Source organism: Vespa mandarinia, chromosome 2 (assembly GCF_050613455.1).
Source record: "Vespa mandarinia isolate Hongniang chromosome 2, ASM5061345v1, whole genome shotgun sequence".
Classification (NCBI taxonomy): Eukaryota; Metazoa; Arthropoda; class Insecta; order Hymenoptera; family Vespidae; genus Vespa; species Vespa mandarinia.
In genome coordinates, this window is record NC_140811.1 from 10512360 (window position 1) to 10531386 (window position 19027).

General features: G+C 33.8%; 2 protein-coding genes across 5 annotated transcripts in view; both read right to left on the minus strand.

The window, feature by feature from the left end:
* Positions 1–1302, minus strand: part of LOC118444306 (uncharacterized) — a 41640-nt gene extending 40338 nt beyond the window's left edge. For all 3 annotated transcript variants that reach the window (XM_035872473.2, XM_035872464.2, XM_085664587.1), the window contains exon 1: positions 804–1302. The gene's annotated coding sequence lies outside the window, so the exon portion shown is untranslated. The remainder of the gene's footprint in view (positions 1–803) is intronic.
* A 1077-nt stretch (positions 1303–2379) lies between these two features.
* Positions 2380–5229, minus strand: LOC118444610 (uncharacterized). Of its 2 annotated transcripts, none has more exons than XM_085664588.1 (7): positions 4971–5229; positions 4433–4790; positions 3723–4345; positions 3144–3364; positions 2925–3079; positions 2683–2851; positions 2380–2597 (listed from the first exon to the last, which is right to left on the minus strand). In XM_085664588.1, the coding sequence occupies exons 1-6, from the start codon at positions 5009–5011 to the stop codon at positions 2684–2686; spliced, it is 1566 nt and encodes a 521-aa protein (XP_085520714.1). In that variant the 5' UTR covers positions 5012–5229; the 3' UTR covers positions 2380–2597; position 2683. The 2 variants fall into 2 exon arrangements, with proteins under 2 accessions (XP_085520714.1, XP_035728935.1); XM_035873042.2 differs by having other exon boundaries at positions 2380–2607; positions 4971–5228.
* Positions 5230–19027: the final 13798 nt, after the last annotated feature.

The following is a 19027-nucleotide window of genomic DNA, read 5'->3' on the forward strand; positions in this document are numbered from 1 at the left end:
GAAATCGTTGTCGAACACACGAGCATGCGCGATAGTCATAATTCGAAATGACTGAACGATCTCCTTGCGTGCCATTCGAACCGGAAGCATAAGATCGTTTTGGGTTTTGAAATTGAGGATACGAAGATTCGTGCTCCTGTTGCATATATCGTCCTTTCGTTGCATCGAAAATCGCGCGGTAAGGTAATCTCTTACGAGATCAGAATCCTTTACAAACTTACCGAGTGTGTGCTACTTCGCGAAACTAATTTAACGAAGGATTACACACGTAAAGCTAAACTTTTGATTAGCTTTAGCTATTTCATCTACGACACGAAGTACATTTTATTTATCTGTCTTATTATCCTACGATCCTATTTCAGTCTAAAATGTAATTTTGTTACAATGAAATACTTTGTTTCCAATAAACTCTTTGCTAAGACGTTGACAGCCAAGTTATTCTAGCATAAATTAATCTAATACTTTTGTAAATAAAATATATAAAATTAATTATTTTATTTTTTACTTACACTTTACTTTTTCTTAGTCTTACAAATGTTACAAGAAAAATCTTTTTAATATTTTAAATAAAGCCTTTAATATTGAATTATCGGCATCTTCAAAGTATTTTTTTCAACCTATTAAATAAGATTTGTTAATTTGTATATTATTTATAATGCTTCATAATGTTCTAACAAAGAACGGTCAAAAAAGTCTTACTAGGAATCTTTTTTAGGCTAAATAAAAATATCGAGATAATACAAAAAGATTACTGTGCCACAAAACAATACGTTTATCCTTGAAAAATAATGAATATATTTTACCTTCGACGAATCCAAAGAAACCACAGTAGGTACTAAAGTTCCCAAACTCTCGATAAATTCCTTTGCAAGGTCACTCTCGATAAATTCAATAAAAAGCAGAGAAGAATGAGATTACACTCAATGAGATAAATGTCGCCAAGAAAAACGAAGATAAAGGGTACAAAAGACGATGTGAATAAGAAAAGATATGCTACGTGGTAGAAATGAAAAGAAAATAAAGCATATAAGAAGAAAATCCGCGTATATACTCTACTGATCGTGCATCGCGGCCGGTGCCGAGCCGACTGACTGACTGACTGACTGACTCCGCAAGTTAGCACCGGTCGTACAATCACCGCACTTGCATCAACAGACGCACACACATATAAGCGCACAGAGAGCTCACGGTCCCGCTTGAGACCCTCCTCTGACTTCTCCAGTCCCTCATTGGTCCCAGCGTTTGCCTCTCCTTTCTAGCAAGAACGAAGGCTCCGTTCCAGCTTCCATTCGAGCCTCGCCTTCTTCGTTTTCTTCTCTCCTCTCTTTTTCCATCGTTACTGCATCTCAACGATATAACTTGCATGTATGCGTTTATGTTGGTACGACTATCTTTATACTATGTGTTTCATAGTAGCAATGGGTCCAATCTAATACGTATCCTTCTCTTAATTTTGAAGGTTATTCTTTGTTCTGTCGCCGTTAAAAATTAAGATCTTATCCTAAGCATATATACTATAATAAATATTACGATTATGTTATTCGATTCAAGGAACTGAAAAGAAAGATCGAGTCTGTATATATTCTGAGTATATTTATCGGTGTCGAAGGTACGTAAGTATTCAATAGTATAATAATGGAATTCCATTTGTAATCCTTTGATAATTCTTTCATGAATTTCTATGCAAAAATTTGAAGAAAATATATAAATGGTGAAAGTATAGATACATTTCTTGCTTGTTTTCTCATTTTAGCCTATCGGTTTGATATTAATGATGAAAAAAAAAGTATACTGAGATTTTGTTTGGTACATACTCGAAGCCATTGCTACGTTCACCGTTTCTCTCGAATTCTTAAAATCTCTTTGTGACACATCAAGTTTCGTAGAAGCAAAATTTCAAAAGACTGAAAATACTCGAATAATGTCTTCGACCTTCTTTCAACTTGAACAAAACAATCCGATGATATTCATCTTAATTGGTTTAATCTCATGAAAACTCTTTCTAAAATATTACTTTAAAGAAAAAACTTGAATCGCGTATGTAGAAAGCGATGCATTTAAAATGTATAAGAAATTATACGCTTTTTAAAAAGTATAAAATACGTCTAATTTAAGTATCTAGAAATATAAAAAAAAAAGTACAAATCCAACAAATTTTTTGATAAAACCTAATAGTAATTTTTTACTTAACAAAACTCGTCGAGACATTAAATTATATCGAAATATTACACGTTTCTATTTTTATTAAAGACTTTAAAAGAGTTTTAAGAGATTTCAAAATATGACTTCCAAATATATTATTTAATCCGACAATCCAAAGATATTATGTGGCTACATTTCTTTTAGCTGACAAATGTTAAAGTGGGAAAACTTTATAGATTTTCGTCACTATGAATTTATTATCGATATATTATATAAAAAATAGCTTCAAGTAATCCCACGTCTACTGTTACAATTGTAAACTTCATTTATCAAATCCAACATCCTCTTTTTCATATTTGAGTTGAATCAGGACATGCCCTAGATGTTCATCGCCTCAAGGTTACATAGATACAGTTCGCTACTGAACTGTTTTATCTTATGAATACTTCTCTATCCTGAGAATTACTAGAATTAAGTAGATGCAAATTTAATATTAGTTTCTCTGATTTTCAATATACGAGGATTTTTCAAGATTGTTACTTTATTTAATTGACGCTAAACTCTTGAGTAGAACTCCAATGTTCTCTGTTAAGAGACCATTTTCCTGAATTATTTTCGATATGTCAATTATTTTCTCCGATCTTCCTCGCAATTCTTCAAACATGTTCCGCGCAATTATTACCTCGACGAGAACGTTCCAAAAGAATTGCTACCAAGAAAGATACATATTAATATACCATAAAAGCGATATACCTTGCAAGATATCATACTTGATCGCTTACCTCGGCATTAGCATAATTAGATATGCCTATACAACTTACGAGTCCATTACCATGAGCATAATATCCTAGCTTCCGCCTACGGAGACCAAAGCAAAAAACTGTCTCATGCGTTTTGCAATTTTCCAATAATTTGTCAATTTCTTCGTTCAAACCACCTGGAATAATAAAGTATTCGGTAATTATAACTCGATGATCAATAATCCAATCGTCATATTTTACCTGCAGATAAAATCTTTTCAATATCCGGTGCTATCACAACAAATTGCACTTTTTTTAATAGAACGTGTTTTTGAACCTCCTTTAAGCCCGAGTAATAACGACGTTTATACTTGCCCTTATTTTGATCTCTATTGTAAAGTTTTGTTTGAAGCCTTCGAATTTCAGACAAAAATTTTTCCAAGGATTCGTTAAGAGAAAAAGTTATTAAATTATTACAATATCTGTAATGTAATTGAACTGTCAGAATATATATCAATTTAATTTATTCTATAACATATAATAGTATATTGTCATTATAATACTACGCATGGTTAATTACAAATAATATAATCTAAACGAGTTTCACACAAGGCATATATTATTTATAGAATATAATATTTTATGCAAACAATATACGTTTCGTTATCTATATTACGAATACACATTTGTAATACACACATTAATATATACATATATGCATGATCTATACAGAGATTGATAAGAATAAATTAAATTTCACAATATCTTTAATCATTTCATCCTTTTTTCTTGTATATTTTCAAACGTATTCATACCACGAGAAAGAGTAATAGTACTTACTCTCTAACATTTTTGGAATATTTTACATCTAACAAATTATTAATATTTGGTTTAATATCTACATTATCCTCGTCAGTAAGAGACAAATTACGTTGCAAAACGTTTAAATCATTAGTATTGTTAAACGCATTTCTATAAGGAGCAGTGGAAATATTCTTATCTTTCACATCCGAAATCTTTAACTCATCTAATTTCTGAGTTAAGTCCGGCCGAAATTGTACAGAATCTTCAGAAATGTTTTCCACTATAGTGTTTCTGTAATCTCTATCATAAACTGTCAATGTTGACATAAGTTTTACATAATCTACATCCACTTCCGGATCTGATTTGATCTTTAAGGTATTCAAATTAATACTATTCACATTTATAACGTTTTCTTTTATCTTTCTGGTGTTGATCTCATCTTGATATTTCATTTTCATATTATTCCAGCGTTCTAGTATAATTGTTCTCTTTAATCTTGATGGTTTTTTAAATTTTATATTGTACAATTTATTTTTTCTTATTTGGAAACCCTTTTCATTTGATTTATTTGTGTTAGCTCCACTTGAATTTATTTTGTAAACGTCGAACTTTAGTTTTCTAGATTTTTTTCTATTCCTATTTATGAAACATTCTGCATTCTAAACATTAAATTTAATAAAGAATTATTATTTTTGACATACAATAATATCAATCAAATATTTATTACTGAAGTATTTATTACTTACTTCCAAAGCTTTACTTAAGTCAAGAAATAACTTCTCCGATCTTCTATGCTTATGTAATCCTAACAATTTTTGATGTTTTGCTTTTTTTGTAACATAGGGTATCACAGTTTCTGTGATAACAGATTCATGATGAGAAACAAAAAGATCTGGCAAACTCTTAATCTTTACATTTTTCTGACCAAGTTCAGGATATTCTGACTCATTTAAACTTACTTGAGTAAATATCTCTGTTGATATACTCGCATCACTACGATATCTGCAATGTTGTTCATTTTTCTGTGCAGTATGTTTCATTTGATTTTGAAAGCTAAGCTGAGGCCACGTCAAATCTCTTTGCGATTTATTCTCTGTCTGTGATCTATATTAATGCATGAAATATAAGTACAATTATTTTATAATGAAATGGAAAATAAATAAATCTGATAAACATCATCTTTAACATTGCATTATAAATTATTAAATCAAAAATTAATCTTTGTAATTACATTTTATAAACTAATTAACATGTACATATATATCTTGACATTATTGAACTTACCGACATAACCAAGAAGAGTATGCATTGTAGGATTGGTCCATATTGTTTAATATTTTTTACCAAACCAAAATTATCTTCATAATGTATTCACACAGTACTTCTTTTATCGAAGTTTAATATTTATATTGTATTGTTTGATATTCGAAAAAATTATTAATTTGTACAAATCTTATTTCATCCTTCCTTCGAAGCTTATGCTTATACTTATAAAAACCAACACGTATTAATAAAGGCACGAACAGAATACATCATAGATATCAGACAAACTGAATATATTTTGTCACAGTGTTTGTTATCAACTGAACGTTAAAGTTTCTTTCTACAATTTACGTGTCGGAATCTGCATTATCGATGTAGCATCGAAGAAAGATACTAACGCTATTAACGTCATAAATTGAAACTAATAATCGTCGCGCTTGTTATCACGTGATCTTATACTTTTTATGAAACGTAATTAAAATCACTATTAAATTTAATTACAAATTCTGATATTATACGATCTTGATCAACAGCAGTTCTAATTCCTAATTATAAGCTATTTTAATTCTATATTAAATTGTGCAAAACAATTAAAACAATACTAAACAATTATATACGCATATGAGAAAATATAATATTGATGTGTTGAAATATACTAAAATGGTATAATAATATACGCTTCATTATTATTTATATTTTGTTTACATTCATGGTTAGAAACAATATAGCAGATAAAAACAAATTATACAATGCTAATCATCAAATGTTAGCAATAAATCACAATTGTAATTAAATTCGCAAGAAAACGTCCTTTCTCAAAGGAACAATTAATCTCTTTAAACGTCTTTCTTTTCGCTTTCTTGAAATATTAAAGTACTACGATACCATAACAAATTAAAACTAAACTAAGAAAACTGATCGATCATATAAAAGAAAAAAATAATCTTTCCGAATTCTATAGATTCATAAAAAATAAATCATAGTGGTTCTTCTCCTAATGTCCATTAATACCAAAACATATATATGTGTACTTTCTTTTCTTATGTTACCAAAGCAGTATATTCCGTTAAAAGGCACCATTTACCGTAATACACGGCCGCTGGTACATATTTTTGCCGTTAAGCTCGCCTTTACGACAGTCATAGAGACACTCGTGTTGCCATACGTACTGCCATTCGTACAGTGGCGGCCATTAATACTGCGAAGAAGGATTACCTACTATTTTTCTTTTGAAGATTTCTCTTTAACCTGATTTATAGTTATTAGCCATATAAATTCATATTAATATTGCTAATGTACTCATTTGTGTGATAACGTTAGACGTTTCACACTTTTGATAAATATGAGAATAATCGGTGCGCAATGTGACAATTTTACCTATGCATGTAAGATATAAGATGAATATCATAAGAAGAAAATAGAGAAAAAAGCTTTTTTGATTTAAAGCGAGATCCCTCCGTATGTTTTTCACGATTAGCACTATACATTACAAGTCTTGCTTGTGCGCCGTATTGAAAGGACCTGCGCACGTGGTACCGAGCAGGTACTGAAAGAGGAAAATCAATAATTTCCAGGGTATAAAAGATCCTGCCTCCCGTAACGCGAGTTACCTTCTCTTTTATTCCAGTGAACGGTGTGCAGTGTAGCCGAGAGAGAGCTCGTCGCGTCCGTGAATTTAACCATTAAGCTACATTTCGGCCTATAATACAAAGTAAGCTCGGTTCTTTCTCGATTGGTTCGTGTCGTTTTTTAAAAAGCTCTCAAATTTTTTCTTTATCATCGCAGAGGTAAACACAATCATTCATGTCTACCGTAAGATTCGTAGTATAAGTAATAATAATTTATTTCGAAATTTAAATCGAAATTCGATTAACGCGGCCGATCTCGATGTGAATGCGATCACATATCTTTTAACACGAAAGAACCTATATTTTTACCGTGACAAACTCACTTATTGATCAAACATTCACGTGCAAACAAACTTATAGCACATCGATATCGTCCGCACGTTAACGAAGGAATTTAATCAGAAAGATGAACTTCTTACGAGATTTTATAGACTCCTTGCATATGTTGACGATCTGTATACTATCCGTATATGCAGACATGTATACATATGTAATTTTAATTTATAAATATTTCTTGTATTCCAAATTATCTACATATATATACCTATCAAAATTATTAAATACAAACATGTGTATATATATGAAATACGTGCCTTAAAAGTTCGAGAATAAAAAAATAAAGTGCTCTATATATACGGATATGAAAAACACTTCTGTTTTCGCATCACTCCACCTCTATATTTTTTTTTTTTCGTTTATGGTTCTCCACACGAGACCGTTACTATCACGTACTCCGTGGTGTGGCACGTGTGGCATGGTGTAGGCCTCCTGGGGATCCCGCCATGTAAAAGAATGGGGACGCGTTCGGGCACAGTACCCCTTGGGTGACGAGGAAAGCTGTGCTAATCTCTTACTTTACTTCTCTCTCTTTCCTTACTCGTTATCATATATATTTTCTCTTTAACCATCGAAGTTGATTAAAACTTGCTGGGCCATACCTGCTGTCGAAAGTTTACAACCGCAGTCTCGTATTTAATTACTGCATATAAACGACTTTTTATTCGCATCCTCTCGTTTGCTTTTTATTTTCAATATCTTCTCTTTTTTCCTTGATCGCATTCCGAAAGTTTCCTACCGATGATTACGAACTTTATCAATTATCTTGGTATAAACGTATAAAATTTCACTTTAATGGGTGAAATTCGTACATACATATATGTATATATACGTTGAAATAAGTCCCGGCAGCTTTCGCCCTGCTTCTTCTCGGAATAAAAGTGCCAACGTGGCTGATAGATAACGATCGGGTTCTATGGAAAGTCTCCTCTACGAGAATTAAGTGGAAACTTTTTTGTTGAGTGATTCATTTTTCGAGGAAGATTATCCAACGGGTATATGTACCTAATTAGAATAAATAGGTATTAGTCTTAATTACTTTCCACTTATTTTTTCGATTACTTTCCTTAATCCTACTGACTATAGAATTTTAAAAAATTTCCTTTTATATTTTGCAATCTACTTAAAATCTTTATTTCAAGTTATCCGAAAGCACTTGATAACATCTCTTAATGATGAAGGAAGATAAAGAAAAGAAAAGAACATCTATGTGTGTGAGTATAATTACCTAATTACTTGCTTGCAATTATCACAATTACATTGCGACGAGTTGGTCGCAAATCGTACTTTGATGCTCTTTGCCCCAAGCGTAAAATTGAAAATACATATACTCATTGTCGCTCGCATTCGCGTCGTTCGTCTAATTGAACATTACTTTTTTTTCCACTAATTAAACATTACTTTTTTTCAGTGGTCTTCTTGAAAATACCGGAGTTCGTTATGGAAAATAAAAATTATCATAATACAATAATCAATATCTCTTTTATCATTTTTTCTTATTCTCACGAAAATAGTTGTTTACGAAAAACTGATTGGTTGTAAATCGCAAATATCACAATATTTTTGCTCAATGATTACAATGGAATATAAATATTCTTTCGAATGTTTTCTTACGTAATTCGAACACAGATAAAAACAGACATTGTAAATATATATTTCGAAGGGAAAATCTGTGATAGATAAGATGGATGGAAAGATGTCGTAAACGAAATGAGATCGTTTTATATGCACGAGGCGATTTACGCGTCAAGATATATCGCTTAAAAGCATATTAGTAAATCGAGTGTTTGCTATTCCGAGCGCATAGCCTCTTTCTCTTTCTTTTTCTTTCTGTCTTTTCTTTCTATCTCTTCGTGATGCAACGACCCTCTTTATGCACACGAACGATATATCTCGCAAAATTGATTTTGTCGGTATGGACGGTCCTTCATTTTTATTTCCCACCTTTTGTCGAGTATTCACTGTAGTTTGCTAAATTAATATGGACAAGTTGAGTCGTCATTTTTTCTATTAACACATGGACGTGTGTAAACGTCCAGATGAAAGATTCGATAACAGAGAAACGATAATATACTGTGAAAAAGGAACAGGCAAAAGAAATAGAGGAAAGGGAGTATACATATAAAAGACTAAAAAATTAGCAATTATAAGTTCTGTACATTAGCATACAAGAAGGCATTCGCTCTCACAAAGCCGTTGAGTTTAATAGCTTCTGCATGAAAGCAGGAATTTATGAAAGATCGATGTTAAATTTTATCCCTAAGGCTCCTTTGGGAGAAAAGAGAATAAGAAATGATGAAAATTACTTTCGGGAACAAAATAAAAGGAAGAAACAGTAAAGCCGGTATAATATGAAATACACATAAGAAGAAAAATAAAATAAAACGACAGATGTAACGTAGATAATTTTGTTATTATTAATTACTCTTTCCTAAGGTTAAAGATTTAACATATGATATATATTTTCTTTAGAAATGCAGAAATCGGTGAATACGGATCGAACTTCTAAGGACGAAATAACGATGAGGAGTAACGATTAAAAGTAACTCATTTTAATTCGGTCGCAATATTATTCGTTTGTACGAATTACGATATTACTCAACACAACCGTATTTTCTTGGAAGAAAAAAAGGAAGAGAAGAAGGAGAAGAATCACATTGCATTCGATTTAATGATATTCTCCAGAATTCGGGTCTCCGCCCTTTCACTCACTCGCTCGCTCATCTTCTTTAAAGATGGAACGAATCGATGTCGAACGAATCTTCCTCTATTTCCCTCTCTCTTTCAGATCGGACCGCACTCGATATCTGTGATTTACGTAAAATCCTGCGGTTTCCGGCGACATCTGGCAGAGTAAGCGAAAGATACCATTTGACATAATCAACCATTGAATTAGAATCTACGTTCTTCTCTCGAATCGATATGAGGGGAGGAACGTAAATGAAGGATGAGGAAGGAGAAGCAGTACGGTAAATTGATATGCGTCGGAGGACGAATGAAAAATTTAAGATCGTCTTGGTTATGATTTACGATAATGCCGATAGCCCATTCTTCCGACACTTATAACATATATATCTATGTACATATGTACATATATACATAGGTAGGGGTGTGCGTGCACATATAAGTTACGTACAGAGTATATAACAGAACGAAGATCGTAATGTCATTTGCACCATGCACCGAGGACCGTTATCTTTATCACGCGTATTCTCTACAATGTTTTAAAGCAGTGTTGTTATGTAACTTCTGTAACTGTACATACAAGACACGAATACCGGTACAGGTGGTAAACTTTATTCTTCTCTTTTTTATTTTATTTTTTTCCGCTCAAACGAAACAATCCGTTGTCTGTGCTGCTCTGCGTGCCGCAATAAAATTCTTACTCTTTTTCGAGTCGTTATGTTCTGCGGACGAAGGAAAAGGAATGAAATATTAAAGATTAGATAACTGATCGTCTTGTTTCTTCCTATGCGAATAAACGTATTAGAAATTAGATAACCACAAGAGACAAGACCGGTTTGCACGTTTACGATCGATGATTTCTCTTCCTACTAACTCTTCGTCCTACGCAATTTTCTTAATTTCATTTGTCAATGCGATTGAGTGTCTCACTGAACATCGTTTTCTATATAATCTTATATTTTAATTCGACCTAGAAATTATGACGTAACGAAGAAAATATCGAATGAATGCTCCTCCTCATCGATTCAAGCAATCAATCAACTAGAAAGTCATCTGATAAAGTCGCTGCATTAGAAAGTATGTATACTTTAAAGTGGCAAGGGTTAACTTAAGGATATAATTTCAGGTCAAACGAGTATGGTCATAAAGTCATCACCTTCGACTGCTGCTCGTTGACGCGTAAGATCGTAAGCAGACAAGAAACGAGTAGATCTCACTGAATGTCACCTCGATATACGGAAAAGAGATAGAAAAAGAGACAAAAGAGAAACACTTTGCCCGCTATATACGAATACTCATTCAATTACACACAACAAGGTGTTGCTTCCATGCGCATACTTTATCAAAGCCAACAGAGTCGCTTAGGACGTAAAAGAGTTGTCGTGTAAAGAGAACACGTAATTGTTGAAGATATTTAGTTCATAAACAATTTTGACTCGTATTTTGATACGTACGATTATTGATCAGAACTTGTTAAATATTTTACATATTGTACGAGAGTACAAATTTTTAATGATATATATATATATATATATATATCATTATAATGATATATATATATATATATATTATATATATATGTACTTATAAAAATAAAATAGAATTATATTTTTCATACTTATGTGTACTTTTTTCGATATATTATGTCAACTAAATGTAATATAGGCTATGGGCGTAACGAGAAAAGCCTTTCTTTGAAAAACACTTCGTTCTTGAAAAATCCCACGGGAAGTAAGATAGAAAGAGGGGAAAGAGAATTAAAATTCGCACGATGCATTTAGCAAGTACGAGGATCGTGACATTAATACGGCTTGGCGTATGCGAGGAAAACTTTCACCACTGTGCATTGTGCGTTCCCTTCTTCTTCACCGTATCATTAATGCCGTCTCACGTTCGCCGTTTTACAGACACGTCCGATTCGCGTTCAATTTTCTTTTACCATTGCGGTTTCTCTTTTCTTTCTTCGTAAAACGATTCGGAAAAAGTATCGTTGGTCTACACTAGAAGTTATAATTTAAATAAAAAGGCAAAAAAATAATTACAACTCAGAACAATTTTTTCCGCCTTCAAAGAGTTAATTTAGCATTAAGATTGAGTATCCTGTCAAGAAGATTTCAATGAATGCTCATGCTCACTCGAAATTCGTAAACAATGGATCCTTGCTTCCTCTTGCCAACAATGCGACGAGATATTATTAAGATTTCCAACCGCGCATGTACCTACATTATGAAATCGTTTAAATGCGAGAACACTCTCATTTTTTCTTTTCCTCCCTCTCGTTTTTTACTACACCTCTTTAGCTTCGTCCTTTCTTCCGACAGTTTCCTTCGAATTCATCGCTCGGAACGTCGCTTTTGCATAATTGGACGGAAAAGTAAAACGTTCAAGAAAAAGAGCATTAAAGGTTTTAAATATTCGAAAATTGTCATATAGAAAAAAATATTATATGTATTTACATTATTAGATTGCTTGAACTTTTACGAAATATCGCAACATACTTATATACATATGTAGCGTACCACCCAATAATTAGCATCCCGTTAAACTTTATCCTTTACTTAAAGATTTCAAATCATATATTTTCTCAAGGTCGAGGTTAATTACTCGCGACAGACGCTCGTAATATCTCGACGACCGTATCATTACTTACCACCGTATTTTCCTAAAAACCTTCACTTATAATTACGAGATACGATCGCTTAAGAGAAAAGCATCATATATCGCGAATATAAGCCAGATCGTGTGGCGATAATTCGAAGGTTCAATAATTAGAGAACCACCGAATTAAAAAGTATTCTCCAGTGAGGGCCCAGAAAGAAACAGAGAAAAACAGAGAAAGAGAGAGGTACCTCATGGAGATTTCGCGGACACCTTCAAGAGGGAGTTCGCCGGTCGGTTTTACAGAACGGAACGGGCAGTTTCTCGTTTCCTACTTCTTAATTGGCTGCGCGATGATAAATCCGTATAGCTTTAATTGAGAGCCCGGCAGCACGTGAGCTGCCTCAGCAGGCAGCCGCAACAAAGATAGCAAACGAAAGAAACACAAGACAAAGCGATCTTCACGAAAGACTCTCTGTGCCTACTTCAAAGTTGTCTTTATGTTTCTTTCTTTTTCTCAAGAGGAAGAGCACGAAGAAGCTCCTTCCAGCTCTGGTAGAAAATGCGTATTGTGACCCAGTGACACGAGTAGGCCGATCCTAAGCCGACCGTTATCTCCGCTTGTCTCCTCTCCTCCTAGCTGTCACGGCATACGTCTTTTTGCCTGTGGTATTTTAGCATTTCAGGAATCCTCATCGAGTCTGTGGTTGTGTTTTTAGTAACCAGGATTTCCGACTTCTGGATATTGAACGAAAAATTGAAGTAGAAATAGTAGACAGAGAAGAAACAATACAAATGATCTCCAACAACTGTCGAGAGAAAGACGGAAAGAGCTATTTGGAGCAACGATGACTCTTCGAAAAATATTGAATCTCGAGAAAAGAACGGCAAGGCGAAGATGCAGCAGAAAAGTTTGCCTATCTTGTTTGCACGTGTCACAAGTAATAAAATACGAAAGAGAGGTTTCGGTTCGAGGAAATTTTGCTATGCGTCGTTGCCCACATTCTCGACAACTTGACATTTGCGACATATTGACAATAAGTAAAAGAGTTGAAACGTAGATACTTAACTTCTGAGATTTATTTAATCACGATTTATTCATCGCACTCTTCGTTCTTTTTATCGTCAGCCACCCTCTTAACTTGCTTACCATCATACGATGTCAATCGTATGACGTCATCTTTGAACATAATCGTATTTTAATTACGAGACGCGAGGAGTCAAAGCAACGAGGTCGCTAATTTAGCTTGCTATACGAAGTTTAATCAAAATTTATTGCTACGATACGTATTAAGCGCACCATTTACCTTTTCGACCTTAATAGACCCACTACAAGTAGTTTAACATTGTCATCACTACAAAAGGATAGTCATAAAAAATCCTTTTAAAAATCTTTTCAATCATGGACCACGTTTGTACGGTTTATCCGAAAAGAGAAAAGTTTTTATCGATTCTTAAGAATTTTCTACCACAATAGATGTTTCTTATAGTGGTAGGTTCAAGACGTGCAATTTTTTTCTATTCGAACGAAACGTAAAGATATCCTTCAAAATAGTTGAAGAAGAGTAAAGAGCTCTTTTAAAAAGAAACAGAGAGAAGAAGATTTGTGCAAAGAGAACAGTAATTAAAAAGAGAGAGTCCAGATTCAATCCAAATGCCTCCGTACGCTCGATTTTCTGTTATAAATGAATTCAATTCGTTAGCCGTGGAAGTTTGTGGTGTGTGAGCAAGATAAAAGTGACCCACTTATGATTAAAACAAAGACGAAGAGAAAAAGACAGAAGGAGAAGAAAAATACAGAAGAAGAAGAGGAAGTGGCTGCTCTTGAATATAAAACAGAGGATTATTATCGTTCTCGATATAAACTCTTTAAAGGAGGAAAATATTATTGTTTAAGTTGGAAATATTATTGTTAAAGTCGGAATCGATTTCAGCTTATGTTACGCTTCTCTTCAAAGTTCTATGATTCCAACGATTCTTTAAATTTTGATGTCAAATTTTAAGAGCTTACTTTGGATAACTTTAGCTTCGAGAAAATGTATAAAACATTTCGATTTGTTCAAGCGTATAAAAGGAATAGCCCGTTAAACTCATCTCTTCCATAAATCCTCCATAAGACTTGAAGTGAAGTTCGAATATAATACATGCCAGATAACGACTTACGGAGGACGAAAGAGCCGATAGAAACTTCCCTTAATCGTCCATAAAGCTGCCACCGTAGTCGTGGCACGTTACCACGTCAATTAGGAACGTAATAACACGACGAAAATTCGACACGGGGGCGCGCCAGAATTATGACATGTGCCTGTTTCAATGGTCTTTTCGCGAGATACCTTCTGAGATTTACGACGAGACCACCGTCGAAATGTCCTCTTCCTTTGGACCAGACGAAATTTTACGACGTCATTCTTTCTCTCCGGAAGTATCTTCTCGTTCCTCTTTCTAACGAGTCATACTTATTATAGATCTTTCCAGGTAACTAGGACAAAATGACCAATACTTTGTTTTATATTTTTATTTTTTTATAATACATCTTCGTCAAATTAAACAATATTTGCGATATTAAATAAACTCACCCTCTCCAGTTTTCACCCTCTCCATATGAATACAAGTCGTCGAATACGTGCGTTTGTAGTGAAATTTTAGATAAAAAAGAGAAAAGAACTTTCTTGCTTTTATCCTCCGCGCGCTACCCTCATAACGGGCCTCAATTAACGAGCCCGATACACCAGTCTAACCAGTAATCACGAACATTCGTCCATGAAAAGTAGAAGGGAGCGATTTCTAAGTCTGTCCATTGGCGTAATGAGTTTAAAAAAACATTTTAATTTTGAATTTTCAAAGTATTTTCAATTTATCCGCGCTGCTACATACGATATGATATAATGTCATTTTTATACGTTGTAAATCTCACTTCTGGCAATGAATGAATAAATAAAATAAGTAAAGTAAATAAAAGATTCTTCCCCCACAATATTTGAAGATTTTTGAGATTGAGAATATAGTCTTCGATCGATCAAAGATTGATTAATTGATTAAAGACTTTAAAGTCACTGGTCCTGATGAATCATATTGACTAATCCCATTCGTTTTAAGACGATTGGCTTAAGCGGTACTTAGGCCCGTGATTAACCGATAAAATATTGCAGCATCATTCGTACACACGTGGCTATATTCTCAAGATGAGACTCGAAATCCTCGCTGTTCGATCGCGTGAGTTCCGAGAGTTCGAGGGGATCTTACAAACCCTCTTTCTGTCTCTCTTTTTCTCTCTCTCTCTCTCTCTCTCTCTCTCTCTCTCTCTCTCTCTCATCCCCCCTGCCGTGAAAAAAGAAAGTGAACGCTGTTGCAGAATGCATCCATTTTAAATTAGTTTCGTTAGCTCGCAAATGATTATCGTGCAAACGATCTCGCCTGACTTCTTCGACAAGAGGATACAATACATGCTCCTGGGAAGAAATTATTGAACGAAGGGACTTTGAAAACGAAACTCGAATCTTAATACGTATGAACTATGTAGTTGAATTCTATTTTCTTTAATTTGTAATTCCACGTAATATTATATTATAACATAAAATCATAATTCGATTCACATTTGCTTACAACTTTACCTACTTCGCTAGCTTCATATGGTAGAGAGAGAGAGAGAGAGAGAGAGAGAGAGAAAGAGAGGTGAAAATGTACGTAAGAAGAGAAATTTTCATTTGTAAAGATCTCTTGAGATAATTAGATACATGGCGTGAAAGCATGATTGTTTCAAACAAATAGAGGCTAATTAGATGAGGTTAAACGACGAATTTTGTATTCTTAGGAGAGAAATGCGGAGGTTGGTCTGTCGATTGTAAAAAGGGAAATCAATTCCCCCTCTAAATGGAAGCCAAGTAACGAAGAAAAACATGTTAATTGATGGTAACGGGGTAGAGCATGCCGTTAACGGCTCATGATCCAATAACCCATTTACCTTCTCCTGTGAAACAAAAAAGTCTCAGTTTCATCAGACGTTTATATGCATTTCCACTCTGAATCGCCGACGATCTGCTTATGCGAGTCGGCTGACACGAACCACACGCGCGAACACATGCAATATTTCTATAATATTATACTTATCTCTATCTAGCGCAACTTCGAACGGCCTTTCCCACCTCACGCATCTACAATTAGTCGGCGCATTTGATACAAATACCTTGGGGCATAATTAATAGCGTGTACTTCTACGTACGTGCATTGTAAGTAACGAATCCTATGAATGTAAATAATTTTACAAAGGTAGCTATCCTTTTTCGAATCGAACGATTCTTTCTCTATTCTCTCTCTCTCTCTCTCTCTCTCTATCTACCTATCTATCTATCTATCTATCTCTATCTATCTATCTTTATCTATCTATCTCTTTTATTTTCCAATATGTTATTATTTGGAATAATTACAAAGAAGTGACCCATGAAAATGAATGAAATAAATTAGAAACTCTTCAAATACTTCAGTTCAAGGACCCTTGGGTTAAAAGGACAAATACATCTGCGTTAATTTTTCCTTTTTATTGAAATGCTTATCTCGTTAATAACTCAGAGCTACGTTTGGGAATTATTGAAGTAATTATTTACTGCTATACTCCGCGTACTTATTTTTATATCATGTTTAAGTTCTATGGAGATCGAGCCTGTGTTATAACATTTTCGTTAGCTTATACCTCTTCATTGTCATCTTTTATTAAAATGCTTTCTACCTTTACGCGCATATTTATTTAAAAAAACAAAAAGATAAGCAAACTTGAAAAGAATTCAACATTCCGTTATCTTCTGAACGACGAAATCTAATCATCTTGCAAATTTGTCACCTTCTTTAAACTGTAAACGAATAGATACATATATTCTTCATATATTCTATCTATGTATATATTCATAGATTCTATCTATGTATATATTCATAGATTCTATCTATATATGTATCATAGATTTTGTATATGCATTTATAAAATATAGAACGTTTAAAACGTACGTGTATAATTTGAGATAATAAACAGTTAAATTTACAGCGAATTACTTATATTATATATTATATATCATGTTTATACTTACGATTATGGATAATATCTATAATTATAGTAAGATATAACTTCATATGTATAATATATTGATGAAGAGAACGAAAAAAATGTAAATATCAACTCGGTCACATATGTCCTTGCGGTTTTCAGAATAGTATCGAAGGATGAGTTCGACCGCAATATTTCTTTTCCGATTCTTTCCTAGTGTCCCCCGTTTGAGGTCTCCCTGCGAGAAGTAAGTCATTAGAATATGAGTGTTCAACGTGATCTCTACGACCGCTTGGCGCGTACCGATGAAAGGGAATTCGATCGCGATTGCGTACACGATACGAAGTTACGTAATTTTACTCGTTTAAAAATAAAACTACATTTGAAGAACCAGAAACGAACAAACTCATTCAGAATTCATTGTCAAGTGAACAAGAAACGTAAATATATCGTTTTAACTTTTACACAACCGTTTCAATCATTTTTGACTGTCTTTATCATAAAATACAATATTCTTCCTATCAATTCGCGAGATTTAATTCCAATCTTCGGATTCTTCTACTTTGCAATTCCGTACGATTATAAAAGATGTGACCAGAAGCGAAATACAAATGGCACCCTAGTTACTCGACCGGCACTAAATCTTGGCTTGATCTGTTATACCACAAGTTCAGAGTGAAGTCCGTGGGCGTTCCTACGTCTTTATATGCACGGAACAGTAAACTCCCGAGCGTCTACTTCATACTTTCCTCGTCCTGGTTACTCTCCGCGAACTTGGCACGTAAACGTTTGCCGTTGTGTTCCAGCATCAAATAGCTATCGTCGAATGCTCTGAACATAATGGAAATTTGAAGAATTTGAAAGTGTTCTTCGTTCAATCTCGCGGTTTCTTTGCCTTTCAAAAAAAACTTATCTTCACAAATTCTGGATATTCTAAAACGAAGCATGAAAATTTCTATAGTATACGAGTAAATTTGACAACTCATAAAAATGGAACTCCCAGAAACGTCTATCTGATACAACTAGCTCTAATTCATTGTTTATCTAACGTTCTAATGAACGGTAAGCTTTCAGAGAATAACTGGTGTTGTAAAAAAGAAATATTGCAAAAAAGAATGTACAAAAAATTTCAGAATCAATAAATACAGTTACGTACGTATACATAAACTGATTGTTTATGAAGATCTTTTACATTCTTTGTCCACATTAACGAAATAACGGTATCCGGCTGATATGAAAATATACAATTAGTATCCCAGATCGGTAAAGGAGATTGGAATTTTCGTGGACGGTTTCGTGGCATCCTCGTGATGCGACTAAGAAAAATAAAGCAAGGGAGGAGACGCAGGCCTAGACGGCGGTAACAGCGGCAGGTAGACGGCAGCGAAAGATGAGGCCGACGGCCTCGCACTGTTCTCCAAGAGGTCGACCCACTTCGTTCGAAGACGAGAGGGACCGTACTGGTAGGCAGTTGGGTACATACGTACGATGTACACCGTACATACGTAAATATATAGACCTTCCCCTCTTCCTCGTCATATCTCCTTCTCTTTTTATTTTTATTTTTATTTTTATTGGATCATACTCGTAGAATCATGAGTTCTACTTGCTTCTTCAAACTTTTTTATCATTTTTCAAAATGACAATATGACGAATCTAAATATAAAATTAGTACTTTTAAATATTTGTTAAAGAAGCAGAAAGTAAGAAAAAGAAAGAGAGAGAGAGAGAGAGTCGCTATCCAAAAAATTCTTTTCATTAAGACCAAAAATGAGGTAGAGGTGGAGAAATATCGGCGG

Bases quoted from the DNA above. Each gene is read 5' to 3' on its own strand.
- LOC118444610 (XM_085664588.1), bottom strand. From the start codon at position 5,011: ATGGACCAATCCTACAATGCATACTCTTCTTGGTTATGTCG. The intron at 4,346-4,432 runs GTAAGTAATAAA...TTTAATGTTTAG, and splicing joins ACTTAAGTAAAGCTTTGGAA to AATGCAGAATGTTTCATAAA. The intron at 3,365-3,722 runs GTAAGTACTATT...ATTACATTACAG, and splicing joins TATTCCAAAAATGTTAGAGA to ATATTGTAATAATTTAATAA.